This window comes from Eurosta solidaginis, chromosome 4, assembly GCF_040869045.1.
Source record: "Eurosta solidaginis isolate ZX-2024a chromosome 4, ASM4086904v1, whole genome shotgun sequence".
Taxonomy (NCBI): domain Eukaryota; kingdom Metazoa; phylum Arthropoda; class Insecta; order Diptera; family Tephritidae; genus Eurosta; species Eurosta solidaginis.
Window position 1 is genome coordinate 250,777,070 of NC_090322.1, and position 25,547 is coordinate 250,802,616.

At 36.0% G+C, this 25,547-nt stretch overlaps 1 protein-coding gene across 1 annotated transcript in view; it reads left to right on the top strand.

The window, feature by feature from the left end:
• Positions 1 to 210: 210 nt before the first annotated feature.
• AMPdeam (AMP deaminase) overlaps positions 211 to 25,547 on the top strand; it is a 114,646-nt gene continuing 89,309 nt past the window's right edge. Inside the window, exon 1 of the mRNA XM_067785633.1 lies at positions 211 to 851. Within this exon, the coding sequence (XP_067641734.1) occupies positions 737 to 851 (115 nt within the window). The 5' untranslated portion in view covers positions 211 to 736. The remainder of the gene's footprint in view (positions 852 to 25,547) is intronic.

The following is a 25,547-nucleotide window of genomic DNA, read 5'->3' on the forward strand; positions in this document are numbered from 1 at the left end:
CATTGCGTTTTCATACTGAAGGAAATTTCCATCCCGAAAATCCACAATTTCGCCTTAAATTGTAACGGTATGACAACGCTTCTAGCAAAACAACAAACATTTTAAAACTTCAAAAGTCCCCAAATACGTCAAAAATTTTTGAGTGGATCTACCTTCTTTTTTGTATCATGCATGATAGTGTACCTATACTTCTATACTTGTACACTATGATTGCTTTGTGCATTTATAAAAACGCTGTGAAATCTTTCACAACACATAAATTGGCAAAGAAGCGGAAACTTTTTGTTTACGTAGTGAATAAAAGTAACAAAAACAATAGGAATAATTTAATAAAATTGATGTGAAGTTTATATGCACAAAAACTACAAATTTTGTATATTTGAGTGAAAATTGACCATAGACCGAGCCCCAGACATTTACGCATAAAATATAAAAATTTGCATTCGGAAATTTAACACAAAAAAAACGAAACGCACCGAAGAAAATCCAAGGAATGTTCTAAGTTTTTTTTTTTTTGTAAAGTGATTTTAATAATTTAAAGTGCAAATTATTTTGTGAGGTTTTTAAAGAAAAAGAAATAAGCTGGAAATAAGCTATTAACGTGGAATAATCTACATGCATACATATATTTCCATATACAAATATAAGTGTTTTTAATAAAAATTGAAAACTGGAGGCAGTTACAACAACAACACGTAGTGAAGCATCAGCAGCCGCAGCAGCAACGTCATCGAAAATGCAAAACTATGCAGATGCATTGAGTTCCAAAGGCTTTCGTAGCTTCGGCTTCGATACCGATATGGAAATGGAGTTTGATTTGAATAATGGGCATAATTTGAAAACAAAATCGGGTAAGTGAATATTTTTAATCAATATCCAAACATTAATAAAAAGAATGTATCTATAAAGAAAATAACCGGCAAAACAAAGCGCAAAAGCCAGGAAGCATCTTCTCGAGGCAAAGAGTGTTGCGTTTTATTTATTGCTTTATTATAATACATACATATGTACGATAATTGTGTCGCATTTCGTATAAATCAAGAGTGAAATGAGATGATAGTCATGATGTTGCAGACAAAAACTTTGGATATTGTGTTGGTAAATGACGCAGTATCTCCCTTTCTTGGCGCCACTGACGCGTCAAATTATGGTATACGCATTGGCTATGATGAGTCGTGTTTGGCGTCCATTCGGTTGAGGTTTATTATGTTTGCTGAAGGAGTTGTGGTATGTTCCCTGCCATAGATTAAACTGAATGTAGAAACACTAGTCAGATACTCAGGAAGAATATAACCTAACATGCTTATGTACCTACACATGCAGATGAGTCACTGTATCTAATAATATTAATTGTGGAATTGCATATATATTTTTTTAAATAAGGGAAGAATATTAGCCATTTTAGTAGTTTATTCCTTTATTGCGTACACACTTAAAATACTTTAAACTTATGTAAAAAGAGGAAATGTATAATACGGGAACTTATACAGCCCAATTCTAAACCAAAATTCCGTGCGAGTTTTTTCCCTTCTCCCATTCCTCGTATTCTAAATAAAAATTCCTTGTGAGTTTTTTCACTTCTCCCTTTCCTCCTATTCTGAACAATGTTCGAAAAAGCGGAAACCGGTTATGGGAGAAAAGTAGGTATTATGAATGTGAGGGAGAGGGAGATTTCTCTGCCATTTCATAGGAGTTTTTTCACTTGTTAAATTAAAGGGAATGCATCAAAATAGTTAAAGGAAATTGGTTATTTTAAGAAAGAACACTTATTTGTACAAATTTGTGCTAAAATATGTATTTATATTCTACCACAATATTCTCACTTCTAATACAACAACAAGTACAACCACAATATTCTTTATTTTAAGTTGAAAAGTATATCATAAGCAACGGTAGAGCTCTTGGTATACAAATTTGATGCAGCTATCCAGAAATTGCGCAAGGATTTTTTAATAAGGCTTAAATAGATTTTGGCATATGACGAAGGACGAATTCAACTCAACTTGGCCGCCAGAAAATTGCTTTGCTGAATGAAAGCAGGCAACTCCGGCAGATTTGTGTTATGTTCCGCTGTTGATGTTGCTGTGGCACCAATTCATTACTCATTTCAGTGAATACCACATGAAATGCAATAAATACTGTGCATTGTTTATATTTTATTTCTTATTTTCCAACAAATTTGCAACAATAATTAAACTTTTCAATTTTTTTAACAAAATAAGAAATGTGCAACGAAATTTCAATTGACAAAACAGCTGACTTCGAAAATTCGAAATTCCTACTCCCCAATTATTGTTCTCCCTAGGAGAACAGAATTGGAGGAATTTTTCCGCGGGAATAAATAAATCCGCGAGAACAAAATTCCGCGAGAATATTTAGAATTGGTCTGATAATCAGCCCAATTCTAAACGAAAATTACGTGCGAGTTTTCTCCCTTCTCCCATTCCTCGTATTCTAAATAAAAATTCCTTGTGAGTTTTTTCACTTCTCCCTTTCCTCCTATTCTGAACAATGTTCGAAAAAGCGGAAACCGGTTATGGGAGAAAAGTAGGTATTATGAATGTGAGGGAGAGGGAGATTTCTCTGCCATTTCATAGGAGTTTTTTCACTTGTTAAATTCAAGGGAATGCATCAAAATAGTTAAAGGAAATTGGTTATTTTAAGAAAGAACACTTATTTGTACAAATTTGTGCTAAAATATGTATTTATATTCTACCACAATATTCTCACTTCTAATACAACAACAAGTACAACCACAATATTCTTTATTTTAAGTTGAAAAGTATATCATAAGCAACGGTAGAGCTCTTGGTATACAAATTTGATGCAGCTATCCAGAAATTGCGCAAGGATTTTTTAATAAGGCTTAAATAGATTTTGGCATATGATGAAGGACGAATTCAACTCAACTTGGCCGCCAGAAAATTGCTTTGCTGAATGAAAGCAGGCAACTCCGGCAGATTTGTGTTATGCGGCCGTCTTCTTCTTATGTTCCGCTGTTGATGTTGCTGTGGCACCAATTCATTACTCATTTCAGTGAATACCACATGAAATGCAATAAATACTGTGCAATGTTTATATTTTATTTCTTAATTTCCAACAAATTTGCAACAATAATTAAACTTTTAAATTTTTTAAACAAAATAAGAAATGTGCAACGAAATTTCAATTGACAAAACAGCTGACTTCGAAAATTCGAAATTCCTATTCCCCAATTATTGTTCTCCCTAGGAGAACAGAATTGGAGGAATTTTTCCGCAGGAATAAAAAAATCCGCGAGAACAAAATTCCGCGAGAATATTTAGAATTGGTCTGAATTAGTAAATCGATGGTTGAGCGGGATTTCACTCAATTGGCTGCCAAACGACTCAACTCAGATTATTCTTTACGACCATTATTTGGATTTAGACCTAAAGCTTTGTTTCAGAATTGATGCACTTTTTTCTTATTTTGTCAGCCCAATTCTAAACAAAAATTCCTTGCGCGTTTTTTCCCTTCTCGCATTCCTCGTATCCTAAATAAAAATTCCTTGTGAGTTTTTTCACTTGTCCCTTTCCTCTTATTTTTAAAAATTTTCGAAAAAGCGGAGACGGGTTATGGGAGAAAAATAGGTATTATGAGGGAGATTTCTCTGCCATTTCATAGGAGTTTTTTCACTTGTTAAATTCAAGGGAATGCATCAAAATAGTTAAAGGAAATTGGTTATTTTAAGAAAGAACACTTATTTGTACAAATTTGTGCTAAAAGATGTATTTATATTCTACCACAATATTCTCACTTCTAATACAACAACAAGTACAACCACAATATTCTTTATTTTAAGTTGAAAAGTATATCATAAGCAACGGTAGAGCTCTTGGTATACAAATTTGATGCAGCTATCCAGAAATTGCGCAAGGATTTTTTAATAAGGCTTAAATAGATTTTGGCATATGATGAAGGACGAATTCAACTCAACTTGGCCGCCAGAAAATTGCTTTGCTGAATGAAAGCAGGCAACTCCGGCAGATTTGTGTTATGCGGCCGTCTTCTTCTTATGTTCCGCTGTTGATGTTGCTGTGGCACCAATTCATTACTCATTTCAGTGAATACCACATGAAATGCAAAAAATAATGTGCAATGTTTATATTTTATTTCGTAATTTCCAACAAATTTGCAACAATAATTAAACTTTTCAATTTTTTAAACAAAATAAGAAATGTGCAACGAAATTTCAATTGACAAAACAGCTGACTTCGAAAATTCGAAATTCCTATTCCCCAATTATTGTTCTCCCTAGGAGAACAGAATTGGAGGAATTTTTCCGCAGGAATAAAAAAAATCCGCGAGAACAAAATTCCGCGAGAATATTTAGAATTGGTCTGAATTAGTAAATCGATGGTTGAGCGGGATTTCACTCAATTGGCTGCCAAACGACTCAACTCAGATTATTCTTTACGACCATTATTTGGATTTAGCCCTAAAGCTTTGTTTCAGAATTTATTCACTTTTTCCTTATTTTGTCAGCCCAATTCTAAACAAAAATTCCTTGCGCGTTTTTCCCTTCTCGCATTCCTCGTATCCTAAATAAAAATTCCTTGTGAGTTTTTTCACTTGTCCCTTTCCTCTTATTTTTAAAAATGTTCGAAAAAGCGGAGACCGGTTATGGGAGAAAAGTAGGTATTATGAGGGAGATTTCTCTGCCATTTCTTAGGAGTTTTTTCACTTTTTAAATTAAAGGAAAAGCATCAAAATAGTTAAAGTAAATTGGTTATTTTAAGAAAGAACACTTATTTGTACAAATTTGTGCTAAAATATGTACATTCTACCACAATATTCTCTATTTTAAGTCGAAAAGTATTATATAAGCAACGGAAGAGCTTTTGGTATATTTGATGCAGCCATCCAGGAATTGCGCAAGGATTTTTTAAGAAGGCTTAAATGGATTTTGGCAAATGCGAAAGACGAATTCAACTCGACTTGGCCGCCAGAAAATTGACTTGCTGAATGGAAGCAGACTACTCCAGCGGATTTGTGTTATCCCGCCGTCTTCTTCTTCTTATGCTCCTCTGTTGATGTTGCTGTGGCACAAATTCATTAATCATTTGAGTGAATACGACATGCAATACTGTGCATTGTTTATACTTTATTTCTTAATTTCAAACAAATTCCCAACAATAATTCAACTTTTCAATTAAAAAAAAACTAAGAAATGCGCAACGAAATTTGAATTGAAAAAACAGCTGACTTCAAAAATTCGAAATTCCTATACTTCAATTATTGTTATCCCTAGGAGAAAAGAATTGTAGCAAGTTGTCCGCGGGAATAAAAAAATCCGCGAGAACAAAATTCCGAGGGAATATTTAGAATTGGGCTGTATACTCGTGCCTTTGTATTTAATTTGAGCGTTTTTTCGATTTTGATCATTCTTTGAACCGGGATCGGCCCTTCGGCCCTTTTAATTCTTTTCCTTTACTATCCTATCATTTCCTTTTCTTTTTACTTTCCTTCCCTTTCTTTTCTTTTGCTTTCCTCCCTTTCCCTTCCTCTCCTTTTCTCATATTTTATCTTTCAATAACTTAACATTTGCTTCGCCTTTTTTATTGTGTAGCGATAAAGACACTTCCCAAAGGTTTTGGGGAGTGTTATCTATGGTGTTGATTCTTTGTAGTATAAAGTTCTCGAACATACCGACATTTAGCATTTATAAAGCACCCAACAGTCTTTGGTACGATTTGATATGAACACACTTAACCATACAGCCCCAAATTTCAACCTTTGCTTACGCAAAAATTCCATCGTCAAAAATATCTAAAACAGAATGAAGAGCGCAGAAAAGTATGCACCATTAGTACTATATAGTCACAAGGAATAGCAGCCTAACTCATATACTTTTACATAAGAATTAGTCGGTAATTCCTTGTGACCACATGGTACTAAATGTTGCATCATTTTCTGCAGACTTGATACCACCCGTGATGTTTTTAATGTATATACATCTATATCTCCGACTTAAAAAACAAAAAAAAAAAACGACCTTCGACAATGACACGTAGTAGTAGTGTACGGAGAAAGACTATATACACAAACCTTTTTCGTCATAGTGTATAACACATACCAAAATTGAAAGTGAAGAATAGTAGACGCACTTTAGTACATAAGTATTTTATGCGCAACAGTTTCATAAGTGTAGATAAAGTCTTGCACGTAGCAGTCCATATAAAGTTTAAGTGCATATGTATGTATGTACATGGAAAATAAAAAAGCTACTGTTTTAGAGATTTTTTGCGATTGTGTTTTAGCGTTAGCGTGAGCTGGAATTTGGGGACAGCCTTGGCTGCTTTGGGGTTAAATGGGGTTACACTGAAATGACAGCCCTCGGTCGGGAAAAATCTCGAGTCGCTCCGGTACATATAGCCAGCTGCCTTGAGAAACGCTTGGCTGCTTTCTCCTTTATTAATTTTCGCTTTCATTGTCTTGATTTTGTTCATTTCCCTTAAGGGATTTTCTGTAATCACATCAATTCAACCGTCTAAGTACATAGTTCCAACATAAGGAATACACTTAGATATACATACTTACATTCAGAATTTTCTGATAAATTAAGAAAAAATGTCCACGCAAGCTGCAAAAGCCAACCCCTAAGATTTGAACTCATGTTGAGAAAGCCTCACTGCGCAATGTTAAAGAGCATTGTATTGTGAAATGCTGTACTATCACAAATCTGATTTGATCTAAACAAATGTGGGGAGGGCTCGGAACCTTATCTATACAGAGTCGGTAAACTACTTTGCCGAATCACTGCCTTCGTTATCAGAGTCAAATACAGAAGACGAAAGCATTCTCGCCAGGAAGGCGTGCACTATTTCGTCTCGTTTTCTAACTAGATATTGTACCAGGCTAAACTCTAAATTAACCAGACTCAATCCCATCTTTTCAACTGCGACGTTAAACAAGAACCCTAATAAAATCGCTTGTTTACATGAACTGCCGTTAGATGATTCTTTTTTTCAATTTCAAGTGCTGGTCCCCATTGAACGGGTATTCCAAGTTGTTGTTGTTGTTGTTGTTATTGTTGTAGCGATAAGGTTACTCCCCGAAGGCTTTGGGGAGAGTTATCGATGTGATGGTCCTTTGTCCATTAAGGTGTTAGCCCGACCATCTCGGGAACGAGATATATGGCCACATTAAACCTTTAGACCATCCCTCCATTCCCATGGAGCTTGGGGTCGCCAGAGCTTCGTCTGTTTGTGAAACGGGATTCGCCGCTCGAAGGTCAGGTTGACAATTGGGTTTGGAGAAGCTAAATATTGCGCTGGCAACCTGAAAAGGTTGCGCTACACAACCCCTTGAATCTGGTATTTTAGTCGCCTCTTACGACAGGCATACCTACCGCGGGTATATTCTAACCCTTTAACCCGCTGGGGGTGGTATTCAAAGTTCGTATATTTTGTTGGATATTCTGTCACTAAGTAAAAATATATCACTTTATTATTTATAATTTAACAGCTTAATCAGATATCAAGTGTAGCTATAAATACGACAACAAGCATATACACAAAGATTTATGGGTAGCTAGCTATTTATATTTGTATTTACTGATAAACTGATTACCTTATAACTATGTTTATGTATGTATGTATGTATGCCTGAGTACTTACAATAGCTCTAACATAGCTCTGACTCTCCTTTATTGTTAATAACTTTGTACTTACATATGTATATATTGAATTATAATGGACGACAATCCCATAAAATGCAAGGTATGTACTGTAATGAATCACAATAACTACAACAACAGAACATTAGGAATTTTAATGAAAGTACCTGGGCGACCGAGCTTTGCTCGGCAATCTTCGAGTATGCCGCATAACTTACTTTGTTCTACATGTCATCATTAATCAAACTACTTTTTTTTATATGTACATATCTTATATATATTTTTACTTACCAATATTTGATTTCCTTAAAATGAACTGAAATGAAAAACTTGAAATGGGTAATTCCAGGCTATAGTGTAAGGGATTGTTATGACAATTAGTGAAATCGAGAACAAAGTTATTTAGGTCGAGTATCTTCATGCGCCGAATTATTAATTTCAAACATTTTTTAGTTATACACTATGAAATTCCAAAAAGTTGTAAATTTCACGAATGACAACTATCAGTTACGACTACTATCAGTTAGTTTTATTAAATGTCAACTTACTTCCCTAAGCGCCATCTATTGGTAAGTAGTTAAATGGTTAGATGTCGTTTTCAAATTGAACATATGCCTCTTGTGTTCAACGGTAGAAAATTACCTTCGTGAGATACCTTTTTGCTACGGTGAGAAATCTTTCTAATAGTAATCTGTGAGAAATTGCAATTATTCATTCCATATTTACCAAAAATATGCATTTAAATATATTTTGCTAGAATTTGCCACGGTGCCTTGATATTGCATTTCAACTTTATTAGCGTGTATGAAATTTAGAAAATTAAGTCGAATCATGTGTAAGATTTTTTTACGAAGATTTTTAACTTTAATGTTCTTCTTTAAAGCTTTAATAGAATATGAGTAAGTATAGTACTATTTCGTCTAACTACCCCAACCCTAATTGGTAACCCTACTCAAAAATATCCCTATTGTAATGTGGAGTAAAATACCTTTCGTTTGATACCCATATCGGCATATCTCATGCAATTTTTTTTTAATTTCGAATAGGTGGCAATCCTAGTTGGTAACCCTACTCAAAAATGTCCCTATTATAATGCGGAGTGAAATACCTTTCGTTTGATACCCATATCGGCATATCTCATGAATTTTTTTTTGAAATTTCGAATAGGTGGCAACCCCAATTGGTAACTCTACTCAAAAATGTCCCTATTGTAATGCGGAGTGAAATACCTTTCGTTTGATACCCATATCGGCATATCTCATGCAATTTTTTTAATTTTGAATAGGTGGCAACCCTAAATGGCAACCCTACTCAAAAATGTCCCTATTGTAATGCAGAGCGAAATGCCTTTCGTTTGATACCCATATCGGCATATCTCATGCAATTTTTTTAAATTTCGAATAGGTGGAAACCCAAATTGGTAACCCTACTCAAAAATGCCCCTATTGTAATGCGGAGTGAAATACCTTTCTTTTGATACCCATATCGGCATATCTTATGCAATTTTTTTTTAATTTCGAAAAGGTGGCAACCCTACTCAAAAGTGTCCATATTGTAATGCGGAGTGAAATACCTTTCGTTTGATACCCATATCGGCATATTTCATGAATTTTTTTAAATTTAGAATAGGTGGCAACCCTAAATTGCAACCCTGTTCCTATTGTAATGCGGAGTGAAATACCTTTCGTTTGATACCCATATCGGCATATCTCATGCAAATTTTTTTTAAATTTCGAATAGGTGGTAACCCTACTCAAAAATGTCCCTATTGGGATGCGGAGTGAAATACCTTTCGTTTGATACCCATATCGGCATATCTCATGCAATTTTTTTTAATTTCGAATAGGTGGCAACCTTGTGAAACATTCTGAGTGGCAACACCTGGTAGAAAGTCTTAGAAGGTGATACATTATCTCTGTGCCAAATTTCATTTAAATCGGTTGAGCCGTTCCCTAGATCTTTCGGCTATACATGAGCTATGTCAGATTGCGGGGAATTACCCTTTTTGAGGGTTAGATAAGTAGATTATGGTTGAGGATTGCACTGCGACCATTGGTCTATTGTGTTCTCATCTCCTTCACAACACCTTATCCAAGCCGAGATCTCTGATGAAGCCTAGTTGCTTCCTTGTTTCGAATGTTTGAATGTGGGAATGCTCTGGTCAAGGCGAGCCCAAAAACTTAGCCCTATGCCTTGTGACGCCGGCCACCGTGGTGTGATGGTAGCGTGCTCCGCCTACCACATCGTATGCCCTGGGTTCGTACCCCGGGTAAAGCAGCATTAAAATTTTAGAAATAAGGTTTTTAAATTAGAAGAAAATTTTTCTAAGCGGGGTCGCCCTTCGGCAGTGTTTGGCAAGCGCTTCGGGTGTATTTCTGCCATGAAAAGCTCTCAGTGAAAACTCATCTGCCTTGCAGATGCCGTTCAGAGTCGGCATAAAACACGTAGGTCCCGTCCGGCCAATTTGTAGGGAAAATCAAGCGGAGCACGACGCAAATTGGAAGAGAAGCTCGGCCTTAGATCTCTTCGGAGGTTATCGCGCCTTACATTTATTTATTTTTATGCCTTGTGATTACGTCGCACTCCAAGAGGATATGTTCCGCAGTTCCCGCCAACCGACTACAGAACCGGCAGGTGTCACTCGATTGTATGCCCAATTTATGCATGTGGCTGTTCAGTCTGCAATATCCTCTAAGAATAGCTGGTCGAATTCTTAGGTTATTTTTTGAAAGGCCTATGATTGCTCTGTAGTGATTTGTACTATATCCACCTAACAGTATCTGAGATTGCTTTAAAGCTGGCGCATTGCGCCAGTGCTCTTCTCTTTCCTCCCTTTTTTCTAACAATAAGTGCCATCTACCTTCCTGTGGCCAACTGTAAAAAGCGGCTCAGGCCCAATGGGTCGAGCAGTTGCTGCCTCCCTTGCCAGGCTGTTCACCCGCTGTTGTTGTTGTTTAGCGATAAGGACACTCCCCGAAAGTTTGGGGGGTGTTATCGATGTTGATGGTCCTTTGGCGGATATATATCCGGTAAATTCCGGTAACAAGCACCATTAAGGTACTAGCCCGACCATATCGGGAACTATTTAGTATGACTATATGAAATCTTGTAGGCACCCCTTAGATCCATGAGGAACTTGGGCCGCTAGAGCCTCGGCTGCTAAAGAAACAAGACTCACAAGGTGAGGGGTTGGAGAAACTATAAATTGCGCAGGCAATCCCTTGAAAGGGTTGCGATACACAACCCCTTGAATCATTTTGGGATTTTAGTCACCTCGCGGGTATATTCTAAGCCCCTAACCCTCTGGGCCTCATTACCTCCACTCGCCTGTGACCTGGGACCCATGACAGCAGTACTGTATGAACGTGCCAGTTGGTTTAGCTATTCCATGCACTCCACGACTAGTGCTGATTTTATTTTGGACGCAACAATTGCCTTGAGTATGACGATGGTTTCGTTGGAGTATCTGCGTTGAAGGTTTAGGTCAGCACACTGATTTATTGCGAATACTTCCGTTTTAAATATGCTCGGGTATTCTCTCAGAAGCACTGATATTCTGACTCTGTGTTCAAAGACTCCAGCTCCATGTTATCTTGTCTCCCAATTTGACTTTATATCTTTTCTGAAAGACTATCTGCTTTTGGGTATCATATCTCGAGTGTTGGTAAATTAAGATCTCTCTTAGTTTCTCCAAGCTTGGGGATCAGATAACCTTTCCTTTTGCCCAAGCCCTCCTTCAAAATATTCAGGAGGGTTCGCTTGGCTGACTGGTCTATCGCTATGTGTAGCGGAGTTAGGTCGAGAATTGCCTCAAGAGCTGTTGTAGGGCATGTGCGCATAGTCCCCGTGCTGAATTCACACGCTAGTCGTTGGTGTTTTGCGTGTGCTTGCCTCGTTGTTAATCGAGCTGTTCTTGACGCCCAGGAGCCATAGGTTATCATGAGTTAACTGTCATGGAATACATCCATCTTAGGACATGTGGGCTGCAGCTCCATGAATTGTCTGCTACACCTTTGCATACCATTATGGACTTCGACAAAGTGCTGTTTCCATAGGAGCTTGGTGTAAAAGGTGACCTCCAAGTACTGTACCTCGGTTCCATATTCTAGTGCTCCACCATCTGTCGTTATTATTCTTAGAGCTGGTAGGACTTTTCTTCTGGCGAAAGGGAAGATGGCCGTCTTTGCTGGGTCTATGTTAAGCCCCAAAATGGCTCCACAGAATGGGTGACAGACCTCCTCCTTGGGACCCCCTCGTGGTATTGACCACTTGTGCTTCAGCGATTCTCGTGCGAAGTAGAGTTTCTATTCACCCTTGGATAAGCCTCTTAATTTCTCTTCCCTGCAGTGCTATATTTACGCTTTCGTGAGACGTATTATCGAATGCACCTTCTATGTCAAGAAAAGTGCAGAGCACTGTTTTCTCGACTTCGAACTCCCTCTGGATTTCGGTCGACAGTTGATAAAGAGCGGTGCCCGTGGACCTGTCAGCTGCGTAGGCGTGCTGGCTATGAGGGCATTAGACCTGATTCCGTGGTCTATTATCTTTTACATTCCCTTCAACACAAATGAGGTTAGACTTATTGGTCTGAAAGACTTCGCTTGTATTTTTGGTATAAATATTACTTTTGCTGTTGTTGTTGTTGTTGTTGTAGCGATTAGGTTACTCCCCGAAGGCTTTGGGGAGTGTTATCGATGTGATGGTCCTTTGTCGGATACAGATCCGATACGCTCCGGTAACACAGCACCATTAAGGTGCTGGCCCGACCATCTCGGGAACGATTTATATGGCCACATTGAACCTTCAGGCCATCCCTCCCTCCCCACCCCCAAGTTCCATGAGGAGCTTGGGCTCGCCAGAGCCTCGTCTGTTAGTGAAACGGGATTCGCCGCTCGAAGGTGAGGTTGACAATTGGGTTGGAGAAGCTATATATTGCGCTACACAACCCCTTGAATCATTACTTTTGCTCTTATTCGTGGGTATGTAGACCAGCGCTAAGCTATCTTTCATGACCCCGGGGAGTATTTTACAGAAATCTATATATATATAAATCAAATTCTGTGTGTGTGTGTGTGTTCCCTATGGAAACGTATTTCCCACACTTCAATCATCACCAAATTTTGGCTGTAGGTTCCTTCGATCAAGACGAAGGTTTTTCATATTCCAGAACTAAGAATGTTAAATAAATTTTTTTTTTTTAATTTCACATGCGCCACTGAGTGGTGCGACAAATTTTGTATGTCAGCAAAAGTTACTCATACGCCATGTACGTACTTAAGTGCAGAACTTTTGTTTGGTCATAGCAATGAATTAACAAAAAGTTAAAGCGATTGCATTGAGGGATTTAAAAGTTTTTATTAAATTTAAGCATTTCATTGTAAAAATAGCTGTCTATATGAGATGATAGACAAAAATTGTGCAGCTAAAATATTTTGATTAAGTTATGAGATTTTGAGTATGAATTGCGTGTGACAGAATAAAATTTGAAAAATAAAGCAAAGAATGATAAATTAGAGGAATGAGGGATCTAAGCAAAAAGAAGGAGCGAGGTAGAGGGTGTAAAAGAGAAAAGGGAGAGATAAGGAAATTATAAAGGGTAAGAATGAGCAAATTGGGATATACATTTTGAAGAAGATCAATAAAATCGTATATATGGATTACTTGACTTTGAGTAACGGGAAGGAATGCGTTAAAATACACCTTCTTATTTAGATTAGTATCTGCCCAACCCAAACAACGCCGGGTACCCTGCTAGTATTTAATAATCAAAATTAAATTTGTGTACACCAACAAATCTTTAAGGCCTCTCAAATTGTACGTATTGTGTCAAAACTGAGGTCATTCTATTATTTTTTACGATCCGCTTCATATAATTGATTGATGTCAATAATGCAAGATTGTCATCAAAGATAGCAAACTAATACCCTAATTTTTGCCCACTTAAATATAAATCTAATATCGTCTCCATTGCTAAGTAATTAATTTTAATGGCTTACAAGGTACATACAGTCAAACTACCTTAAAGTGAACTACCATACAATCCAGTTGCCACTATAATGAAAACCAAATTTTTATCTACACATGGTACATTTTGGTCTCTTGGCAATATCTCCTTACCAGATCAGGATTTACTGTACAGAAGCATACAAAGTGAACGAAATTTTTAGTATAGAATATATATGTACGTATATTATTAAATCCGTTGTCGGGATGGACTGTGATGTCGAGCAACGGGAATAGGTTATTATTGCTGGCGGAATAGACATGATTTCGAGTAGCTGATGTATATTTAATTACTGGGTTAGGTTGTATGAGAGGTTGGAAAGGACGTGATTCCAAGCCACCCACCCGAGCAAACAAGAATTGATTATTAGTGCTGTCGGAATGGACGTGATTTCGAACAGTTTATGTATATTTAACACACAATAAGGGCTGCGTTGCTGGGAGGCTGGAAAGGGCGTGATTCCAAGCCACTCTCCCAAATTATTGGAACTGGCGATAAGGGTGGGAGGTTGGAAGGGACGTGATTCCAAGTCAGGCAGTCAGGTAGTCAGGTAGATTTTTTTTTATAACGAGCAGTGAGTCACGTTTAATTTTTTTTGCAGTGCTTGTTGATATCAGTACGCACACAACGAAGAGGTTCGTGCATTTCAAAGTTCGATCTGCATGTGGTTATATGAAGTCGTTGAAAATGTATAGATGGTCTAAAGGGAACATTAAATAATATTTCACCAAGCAGAAACGGGCTATTTACCATCCCTCTTATAAGTTTAACTAAAAATAACACACCTATCATCTCTCTACGACTCTGTAACGTAGGAAGCCGAATAAATTGAAAACGGCAAGTGTAGCGAGGAAGAATCCTTGAGGGATGCCACGGTAAGTCCCTTAGCGCGAAAAGGAGAAATTGTTTTTAAACCGAATCTAATTTGTCGCAGTGGATCTGATAACGAATACATAAATCACATAAAATATTGAAGGATTTGAAACGATCTAGTCAGAAAAACTGGACGGCGTGTTATCAATTCGTTATCGAAGTGGTAAAGGTTTGTAATCGATAAATTTTCAATGCGTTACCGGTTATCGGTATATTGTGGACAGGATTTGGGCATGTTATAAATTCCTTATCAACAAGTTATCAGTTTGTTATTGGTGTGTTATCGTTGAAGTGTGTATATACAACTTATCGATCTCTATCGGAGAGTTATATACATTAGACTAGGTCGATTTATTAACCGATATCGCGCCATCGATTTTTCGATAGGATTTGGGCTAGGAAAAAAAGTTCCACTACGCATACCCAAAAAAATAATTTTCGAGCCTGTAAAAAAAATGGCCAAAGGGTCAATTTTTGACCAAAACACTCCCCAAAACCCAAATTTTTTTTTTTTTTCAAAAAACTGTTATCGGTAACAAACTGTTGAAAAAAAAATATTTTTTGGGTTTTGGTCGAAAAATTTACCTTAACCTTTGATAACATTACACAATTGCCTGATGATGATTACGTTGGCGGTTTTCGAAATGGGTCCATCGCAATATGCCAGTAAATGTTTCTTTCTTTTCAGTTTCTCTTAGAAAACATAATAATTGAAATTCAATTATTATAAGCTGGTGTTAAGCTCACGAATTCTTAAATATAAGTATAAACTGAACACACCATTAAACAAACTTACCCTTTCACCATTTTTTTTTTCGCGAGCTCGAAAATTATTTTTTTGGGTATGCGTAGTGGAACTTTTTTCCTGAGCCCAAATCCTATCGAAAAATCGATGGCGCGATATCGGCTAACTTTCGTCCATACAAATCGACCCAGTTTAATATACATACTTTCCTTCGATAACAAAGGTTATCATTTTACTATCGACAAATTATCGGTATTGATTTTACTATCGAAGAGTTGCGATTATTTATCAAAAATGCTATCAATATGTTATCGAGTGTCATAAAATTTGTTATCGGTGGGCTATCGATTTTTTATCAAAAATCTATCTATTTCTTATTGAAACGATTTGTTGTCGAAGTTTACCGATAATATATGAAAAAGTTATTGAGGTGTTGTCAAAAAATTACCGGTCTTCTATCGGAAACATATCGACCTGTTTTAAAAAAGTAATACATTTTTCATCGAATTGGTATCTTCGTGCTACCGATTTGTTACCGAAAAGCTATCGATCTTTTATCAAAAATTTACAGGGACCCAAACTGTTATTCCGCTTATAGTAAAAGTCTTTCAGAAAAAATTATTTTCGTACTTTTAATTTTTTAGTCCGAAAGAAATTATTAAATCTGGACTTTTATTTTTAAGGACAGAATAAAAGTCTGGCCCTATAACAACCCTTCTTGCTTCAACTGAAAGCATTGTATCAAATTTCAAGGCAATATCTCAATTGAACCAAACTTTATGGCGAAAAGTTTACTATATAAAAGTATAAGTATAGTACTGTGACAAATATTAGTATCACTAAGCGATACTACCATCACTAAGCCGATACTAAGCAGTATGTACATAAACAAATCAATCATCTACTACATACAAGGCAACAGACAAACGTATGTCATCATCAGCCGGAGTAGTACTCACATATACACACGCATATGGATACAAATTACAAATATACGTCTATATAGCTGGTAAACAAGCATCAGGTTCACGAAATTACTAGACCTTAAGAGAAATGGGTCAACGAGGAAACCGAAGTATAAAAGCAGCACAAGCTGAGGCATGACGAATCAGTTTGGTTTAAACACGCAATTACTTGTGAAGTAAGAGTTATTATGAAGTACTTTCAAAGTAGTCTAATAAAGACCATTTTGCTTTATTGAAAATTGGAGTTATTTATTCAACAGCGATTAGAACGTTTGCAGAAGGTGTAAAATAAGCGGAGTTTCACTATGTTCGTTACAGTACTATGAGAGTTGCTTTTAGTTTTTCGCTGACGAATTTCTGGTATTACTAACAAAAACTTTCTAATGACCACATAGGTTTCAAATCTAGACATTGAGAAGAGTCTGTTGGTAAAAAATTCGTTTCATTTGGAGGAGCCGTTCCATAGTCGTATGGCCGAACTTTTGTTTGTCCCCAAAAAATAAATATACGGATTTAACTTTTATTTGTGGATTTTTTTGATAAAAGTCTGGAAAATAAAAAGAATGCATGATTCGTCATGAAAATGCTATAGGTATCCCCGGGATCCCATAAAGAAAATTTTTTGACCACAACTTTTTCGACCTTAAAAAAATACCTTTTAAAATGTGAAAATTTACCTTTTCAATATCGAATATTTACCGATTTGTTATCGATTTGTGGTCCCAATCTGTTTTTGACGTGTTATCGATTTGTTATCGGTGACTCTTCAGTTTGTTATGAATCTGATATCGATAAAACTTTAATAAGCCGTTGACTCGGAAATAGACAGCCAATAACAAAGCGACAACTGCTTCGATAATAAGTCGATAATAAAGAAATAACTTGTCGGTATCTGTTGTTACCGATAAGAAGCCGACACATCTCTTCACAAATAATTCGAAATTGTTTGTTACTTCTGTTGTGGCTTAACTTCAAAAAAAAACTTAAAAAAAACAAGTAAGGAAGGTTAAGTTCGGGTGTAACCGAACATTACATACTCAGTTGAGAGCTATGGTGACAACATAAGGGAAAATAACCATGTAGGAAAATGAACCGAGGGAAACCCTGGAATGTGTTTGTATGACATGTGTATCAAATGAAAGGCATTAAAGAGTATTTTATGAGGGAGTGGGCCATAGTTCTATAGGTGGACGCCATTTAGGGATATAGCCATAAAGGTGGATCAGGGTTGACTCTAGAATGCGTTTGTACGATATGGGTATCAAATGAAAGGTATTAATGAGTATTTTAAAAGGGCGTGGACCTAAGTTCTATAGATGGACGCCTTTTCGAGATATCGCCGTAAAGATGGACCAGGGGTGACTCTAGAATGCGTTTGTACGATATGGGTATCAAATGAAAGGTGTTAATGAGCATTTTAAAAGGGAGTAATCCTAAGTTCCATAGGTGGACGCCGTTTCGAGATATCGCCATAAAGGTGGACCAGGGGTGACCCTAGAATTTGTTTGCACAATATGGGCATCAAACGAAAGGTGTTAATGAGTATTTTAAAAGGGAGTGGGCCTTAGTTCTATAGGTGGACGCCGTTTCGAGATATCGCCATAAAGGTGGACCAGGGGTGACTCTAGACTTTGTTTGTACGATATGGGTATCAAATCAAAGGTGTTAATGAGTATTTTTAAAAGGGAGTGGGCCTTCGTTTTATAGGTGTTCGCCTTTTCGAGATATCGCCATAAAGGTGGACCAGGGGTGACTTTAGAATTTGTTTGTATGATATGGGTATCAAATGAAAGGTGTTAATGAATATTTTAAAAGGGCGTGGGGCTTAGTTCTATAGGTGGACCCCTTGTCGAGATATCGCCATAAAGGTGGACCAGGGTGACTCTAGAATTCGTTTGTGCAATATGGGTATCAAACGAAAGGAGTTAATGAGTATTTTAAGAGGGAGTGAGCCTTAGTTCTATAGGTGGACGCCTTTTCGAGATATCGCCATAAAGATGGACCAGGTGTGACTCCAGAATGCGTTTGTACGATATGGGTATCAAATGAAAGGTGTTAATGAGTATTTTAAAAGGGAGTGATCCTTAGTTCCATAGGTGGACGCCGTTTCGAGATATCGCCATAAAGGTGGGCCAGGGGTGACTCTAGAATTCGTTTGTGCAATATGGGTATCAAACGAAAGGAGTTAATGAATATTTTAAGAGGGAGTGGGCCTTTCTGGACCAGGGGTGACTCTAGACTTTGTTTGTACGATATGGGTATCAAATGAAAGGTGTTAATGAGTATTTTTAAAAGGGAGTGGGCCTTCGTTCTATAGGTGTTCGCCTTTTCGAAATATCGCCATAAAGGTGGACCAGGGGTGACTCTAGAATGAGTTTGTACGATATGGGTATTAAATTAAAGGTATTAATGAGAGTTTTAAAAGGGAGTGGTGGTAGTTGTATATGTGAAGGCGTTTTCCAGATATCGACCAAAATGTGGACCAGGGTGACCCAGAACATCATCTGTTGGATACCGCTACTTTATTTATATATGTAATACCTGCCAAGATTTTAAGGGTTTTTTATTTCGTCCTGGAGAACTTTTTCATTTTCTTCTACTTAATATGGTAGGTGTCACAACCATTTTATAAAGTTTTTTCTAAAGTTATATTTCGCGTCAATAAAACAATCCAATTACCTTACCATATTTCATCCCTTTTTTCGTATTTGGTATAGAATTATGGCATTTTTTTCATTTTTCGTAATCGAAAAAGTGGGCGTGGTCATAGTCGGATTTCGTTCATTTTTCATACCAAGATAAAGTGAGTTCAGATAAGTACGTGAACTGAGTTTAGTAAAGATATATCGATTTTTGCTCAAGTTATCGTGTTAACGGCCATGCGGAAGGACAGACGGACGACTGTGTATAAAACTGGGTGTGACATCAACCGATTTCGCCCATTTTCACAGAAAACAGTTAACGCTATAAAATCTATGCCCCTACCAAATTTCAAAAGGATTGGTTAATTTTTGTTCGACTTATGGCGTTAAAAGTATTCTAGACAAATTAAATGAAAAAGGGCGGAGCCACGCCCATTTTTAAATTTTCTTTTATTTTTGTATTTTGTTGCACCATATCATTACTGGAGTTGAATCTTGACATAATTTACTTATATACTGTAAAGATATTAAATTTTTTGTTAAAATTTTACTTTAAAAAAAAATTTTTTTTAAAAGTGGGCGTGGTCCTTCTCCGATTTTGCTAATTTTTATTAAGCGTACATATAGTAATAAGAGTAACGTTCCTGCCAAATTTCATCATGATATCTTCAACGACTGCCAAATTACAGCTTGCAAAAGTTTTAAATTACCTTCTTTTAAAAGTTGGCGGTGCCACGCCCATTGTCCAAAATTTTACTAATTTTTTATTTTGCGTCATAAGTTCAACTCATCTACCAAGTTTCGTCGCTTTATCGGTCTTTTGTAATGAATTATCGCACTTTTTCGGTTTTTCGAAATTTTCGATATCGAGAAAGTGGGCGTGGTTATAGTCCGATATCGTTCATTTTAAATAGCGATCTGAGATGAGTGCTCAGGAACCTACATACCAAATTTCATCAAGATACCTCAAAATTTACTCAAGTTATCGTGTTAACGGACGGACGGACGGACATGGCTCAATCAAATTTTTTTTCGATCCTGTTTATTTTGATATATGGAAGTCTATATCTATCTCGATTCCTTTATATATGTACAACCAACCGTTATCCAATCAAGCTTAATATACTCTGTGAGCTCTGCTCAACTGAGTATAAAAATCTAGACGTAAACCTGTTCGTTTTCTGACTGGACACTGCCTTTTGGCGTCACATGCCTTTAAATTAGGCTTGGTCAGTGATAACAGATGTAGGAAGTGCGGGTTGGAGGAGGAAACGATCGAGCACATTCTGTGCTCGTGCCCTGCACTTGCCAGGCTAAGACTCCAGCTATTAGGAGTTATACAGCTGTCAGATCTAGAAGCAGCAAGTGGCTTAAGTCCTAGGAAGCTTCTAGTATTTACCAAGAGGACGGAGTTATTTTATAACATAGGTCTTGGTTTTTGATATAGGTTTTCAGTTTGGTCGTTAAAACAAACTTCTGGTAACACTACGGACTCAACCAGTCTATGTGAGGTCCTCATGGACCGGCCAGTTCAACCTAACCTAAACCTGTTTGTTTACGTATAAAACTTTGCGAGTACTTGGTACTCACGTCTTTTTTTTTAAAGAAAATTACTTGTCTAAATTTAGTGAACGATTTGTATCTCGAAATACTTACCTCACATATTTAATTTTTATTTATTTTAATAGCTTTTCCTTTCCTCGTTTTTAGCATTTTTTTTTTTTGGAGTATAGGAGAGAGATAACAAAGTTTGTAACATCCCACTCAGCATTTAGATGATTAAATTTTGAATTTCCCTACATATCAACACAATTTGATTACTCTTTCTGACTAAATAACGAGTTATCATACAATTGAACAAAAGAAATAATCAAATATGAATACTTTTGATTATGAAAAACTAAAAAGCATTTTTCGATCACTTTTTGGAATCATTTTTGAAGTCCTTTAATGACTAAATTTTAATATTTCATAAAAACGAACAAAAAGAATAATCAGATATGCTTACCTTTCATGATCAAAAACTGAATATAGTTTTTCAATCACATTTTGGAATCATATTTGAATCAAATGTGTTTACTTTAGGCGATCAAAAATTTATAATCATTTTTCATTCAGCTTTCTGAATCTTTTATGAATATATTTGTTGACTGAATAATGAATTTTATACTTGTTGAAATTTTACTTTTCATTAAAAATTTTATTTTTTTCACAACATATTTTTTCAATCACGAAGCTAAGAAAAAATATATAAAAATTTTATTATTTATGCAAAAGATATTCTTCAAGACAAAAATAATGTAATGCTGCTCGTGAACGAAGATTTCCCCAACCATTTCTCCCCTTCAGCTTCCCATAAAATACATAATGATTGGACAATACATAGGTTGTGAGCTATTTGAACCCCAGGTAAGTGAAACTATCTTGACATACCTGGATACGGCTTCAACATCCCGTATCGTATTCGTATTTTAAGATGCAGACGATATTGCTGATGTTGGATGTTGTAGTCGCAGGTGTATATCGGTAAGTTTGCTTGCGAACTACCTTTGTTTCAAATAGCTCACTCCCGCATGATTTCTTCCCCTGATGAAATAAGATTATTATGTAGTATCCTATTTTGAATGAGATATGAGGAATAAATGCATTATAATGGCATTCAAAAATGATTAAAAAATCTCAACCAAAACTATTGAAATATATTCACGAATATGATCAGAAAATGACTGAAAAGCAGTCAAATATTACTCTAAAACTATTAAAGCTCAATTTTACAATGATATCAAATATGAATAAAAAGCGTTTCGAAATAGGAATCATAAATGATTATTCAAGAATAATCGCATTTAACATACATTTTTCTCCCGACGATACATTAATTTTCGAACAGAAAATGCTTTTAAATTTGAACTTTTTTAATCATCTTGGGGTATGATATTTAAATATTTTTTGATCAATATTTTCAAAAAATGCTGGCTGGGATCACTCAATAAATAAAATTGAAAGAATTTTATTGCCGGTCCTATTAAGGTGGCAGACACACTATAGCAAACAACAATATTATATATTAAATAATTTATACCTCATTTATTGGCAATTTAATACCGCAAAAAAAAATTTAAAGCTGCGTCCGGTTCCGAGAAACGGGAGTGTCTGCTAGCTTAAGACTCAAGCCAGCAGACACTTCGTGAAAACACGACCTACGACTTCCGAACGACTTGGATAATTGATATTACATTTATTGGCAATTTAGTACCGCAAAAAAAATTTTAAAGCTGCGTCCGGTTCCGAGAAACGGGAGTGTCTGCTAGCTTAAGACTCAAGCCAGCAGACACTTCGTGAAAACACGACCTACGACTTCCGAACGACTTGAATAATTGATATTACATTTATTGGCAATTTAGTACCGCAAAAAAAAATTTAAAGCTGCGTCCGGTTCCGAGAAACGGGAGTGTCTGCTAGCTTAAGACTCAAGCCAGCAGACACTTCGTGAAAACACGACCTACGACTTCCGAACGACTTGAATAATTGATATTACATTTATTGGCAATTTAGTACCGCAAAAAAAAATTTAAAGCTGCGTCCGGTTCCGAGAAACGGGAGTGTCTGCTAGCTTAAGACTCAAGCCAGCAGACACTTCGTGAAAACACGACCTACGACTTCCGAACGACTTGGATAATTGATATTGCATTTATTGGCAATTTAGTACCGCAAAAAAAAATTTAAAGCTGCGTCCGGTTCCGAGAAACGGGAGTGTCTGCTAGCTTAAGACTCAAGCCAGCAGACACTTCGTGAAAACACGACCTACGACTTCCGAACGACTTGGATAATTGATATTACATTTATTGGCAATTTAATACCGCAAAAAAAATTTTAAGCTGCGTCCGGTTCCGAGAAACGGGGGCGTCTGCTAGCTTAAGACTCTAGTCAGCAGACACTTCTTGACAACACGACGTACAGCTCCCTAACGACTACAATAATTTATACCTTATTGATTGCCTAAATGTTTCGTTGTCCTGAAAAATATTTTCACTATACCAAAAGGAAAAATTAAATTTTATATTTTTCCGACCCTAATAAATATAAATTATAACTTTCGAAAATCAGTGAGTTGCATGTTACTGATTACTCAAAACTTAGCAACACTTAACTTGACTTAGAAGAAGTCTGTTGAATTTTGATTTTCTATGTAAGTTCTAAGTGACGTTTACATTTTGAGATGCCATTTATTTGTTTCCATTTCATTTTGACATACAGATTGACACTTATTGATTATGATGCCAGAGTGTATGCGCTAAGTGGAGTATAATCGGTGCTAAATTGCCAGGTTTACGCCAAGTCAAGTCAAGTCTATTCTAAGTATCAGTAATGGGCCCTTAAGTCTGAAGCCAGCAGACGCTTCGCGAAAACACGTATGAACACACATGCATACATACATATGTACACTTGTACAATGTACATGTTACCGCGCATACAATGATTTAAGTAATGCGTAAATTTAGTTGCATCAATATGTTGATTGTTTTTGTGTTGATGATGTTCGCAACTATAACGGTTTATGAAATACATGTCGGTCTTCTTTCTTTCGAAAATCAGAGAAAAGTTTGTGCGTATTTCGTATTTGTATTTTCCCGCTTGCGCGCAGGATTTCTGATAACGGGTACATATGTATGTACATATGTGCTTTAGGGTGTGCCGAGAAAAACAACTTTTCAATTTCCATCCTCTCAAATGTTTCTATTTTATTAAAAACAAAAAACCCTCACCAAAGATGGGTCCTATAACTCCACTCTACAGGGTACGATATTTTTATTTTATTTTCCCATTTCGTTAACATGGGAACAACTATTTTTTGTCCAAACTTGAATTTACTCAACTTTTTACGAAAATCTTTTATGTGCCGTTTTGCCTAGTTGTGAGGTGTTGTACAGGTTACAATAAGTTTTTATGATTTTTTTCTAATCATATCATTTGAAAACACTCTTAATGTATTCCGACCTTAATTACAAATTTATGTTATTATTATATTGTTTTAGTTATGGCTATGTGAATTTATGCTTTATCATTTCAATACACTTTTTAAGTGTGAAATAACTGTTTACACAATTTCGTCAAAGAACGCAACTTCAAATGGCCACGACTTTTGGACAAAAATCGTAATTAAGATCTCAATATATTAAAGAGTGTTTATAAATGATATGATTAGAGAAAAAAATCATACAAATTGTTTGAAGCCTGTACAAGACCTTAAAACCCGGCGGGAAATCCGTTTTTCGGGTACCACTTAGTGTGGAGTAATAGGACCAAACTTTGGTGAGGGTTTTATTTTTACATCAAATTGAAACATTTCAGAGGATAGAATTTGGACAAAATTTTTTTTCGAACCACCATAATATGAACTTTTTCATATGTACCCATTAGCGCAGAAATCCTGCGCGCATGCCATTTGAAACATATCGAAATACAAACTTTTCTCTGATTTTCGAAAAATAGTAGAGCGAGATGTATTTTAGAAACCGTTATAGTAGCAAACATATCAGTTTGTGCTAACACATACACAATCAACATATTCATGCAACTAAATTTACTCATTTCTCAAATCATTTGTAGTAAGTATGCTCGCTACCTTGAATGTATGTTCTAGCGTTGCCACTCGCGCAATTTTTTTTGTTCCTAAAGTGTATCATTCCTGAAAAAATGTATCAATTCGTTTTAATAGATTGATACATAGTTTTTGAGTCATTTCGTCTGAATTTTATATAATGTGTGAAACAAAATTTTGAAATTAATAATATTTAAAACAAAACATCACCGCACTTTTTTGGCTAAACGGATCACACAACTGAATTTTATAAAATTTTACCAACGCTCAGTTTTAAATAAATGTCGCTGCTATAAAGGTTTTTCTATTTAACATATCGACACGCGTTTATTTAAACGGAATTATTGTTTATACGTTTCTTAATAAACACTACTTATTTGAAACAAAACCAATACCAACAAAATAATTATGTAGAAGAAATACGGTTTATCTATATATATAATATAGATATAAAGGAAAATATAAATATCATTCTAAAATTTGATTTACTATAAAACTGCATATTCAAACATTTTTTAGAAATTTTACTGAAAATTTTTAGTTCCCGTGACAGTGACAGAGGTTGAATCTTCCAGAATAAAAATGTATACATTTAAGATTTTTTGTATCTTTGTATTCAATCATTAAAAATGTATTCAAATGTATACAATTGTAGCCAAACGGCAACCCTGGCATGCACATTGTACATATCTGTTTTCATATGTACGCACTAGGGTAGATCTCCTGCTATCTCATGCTATTAGAAAATAGTGTTTAGGACAACGAAAAATTTAGCCTGTCAAAATTGCAGGTTTTAATTTTAATGTTAAGAGGTGCATCATGCGAATCTAGTTTTCTCTAACAAATTACATGGGGAATTTTTATTCGACGTGTACCTACGCTTTAATGACGTTTACTTAATGATCCGGTCTTATAGCGTTTTCTTTTCTGACAAAAGCGTTATGATTTTTGTACGCGGCGAAAGAGTTGTAAATATATTTTTTTCTAATTGATATTAGAGAAAAATTGTAAGTTTACAAACGGCTATGGTTACTAGGACATGTTTCTGAATTTCACTTCTTCATCAGCTAGCTTTTC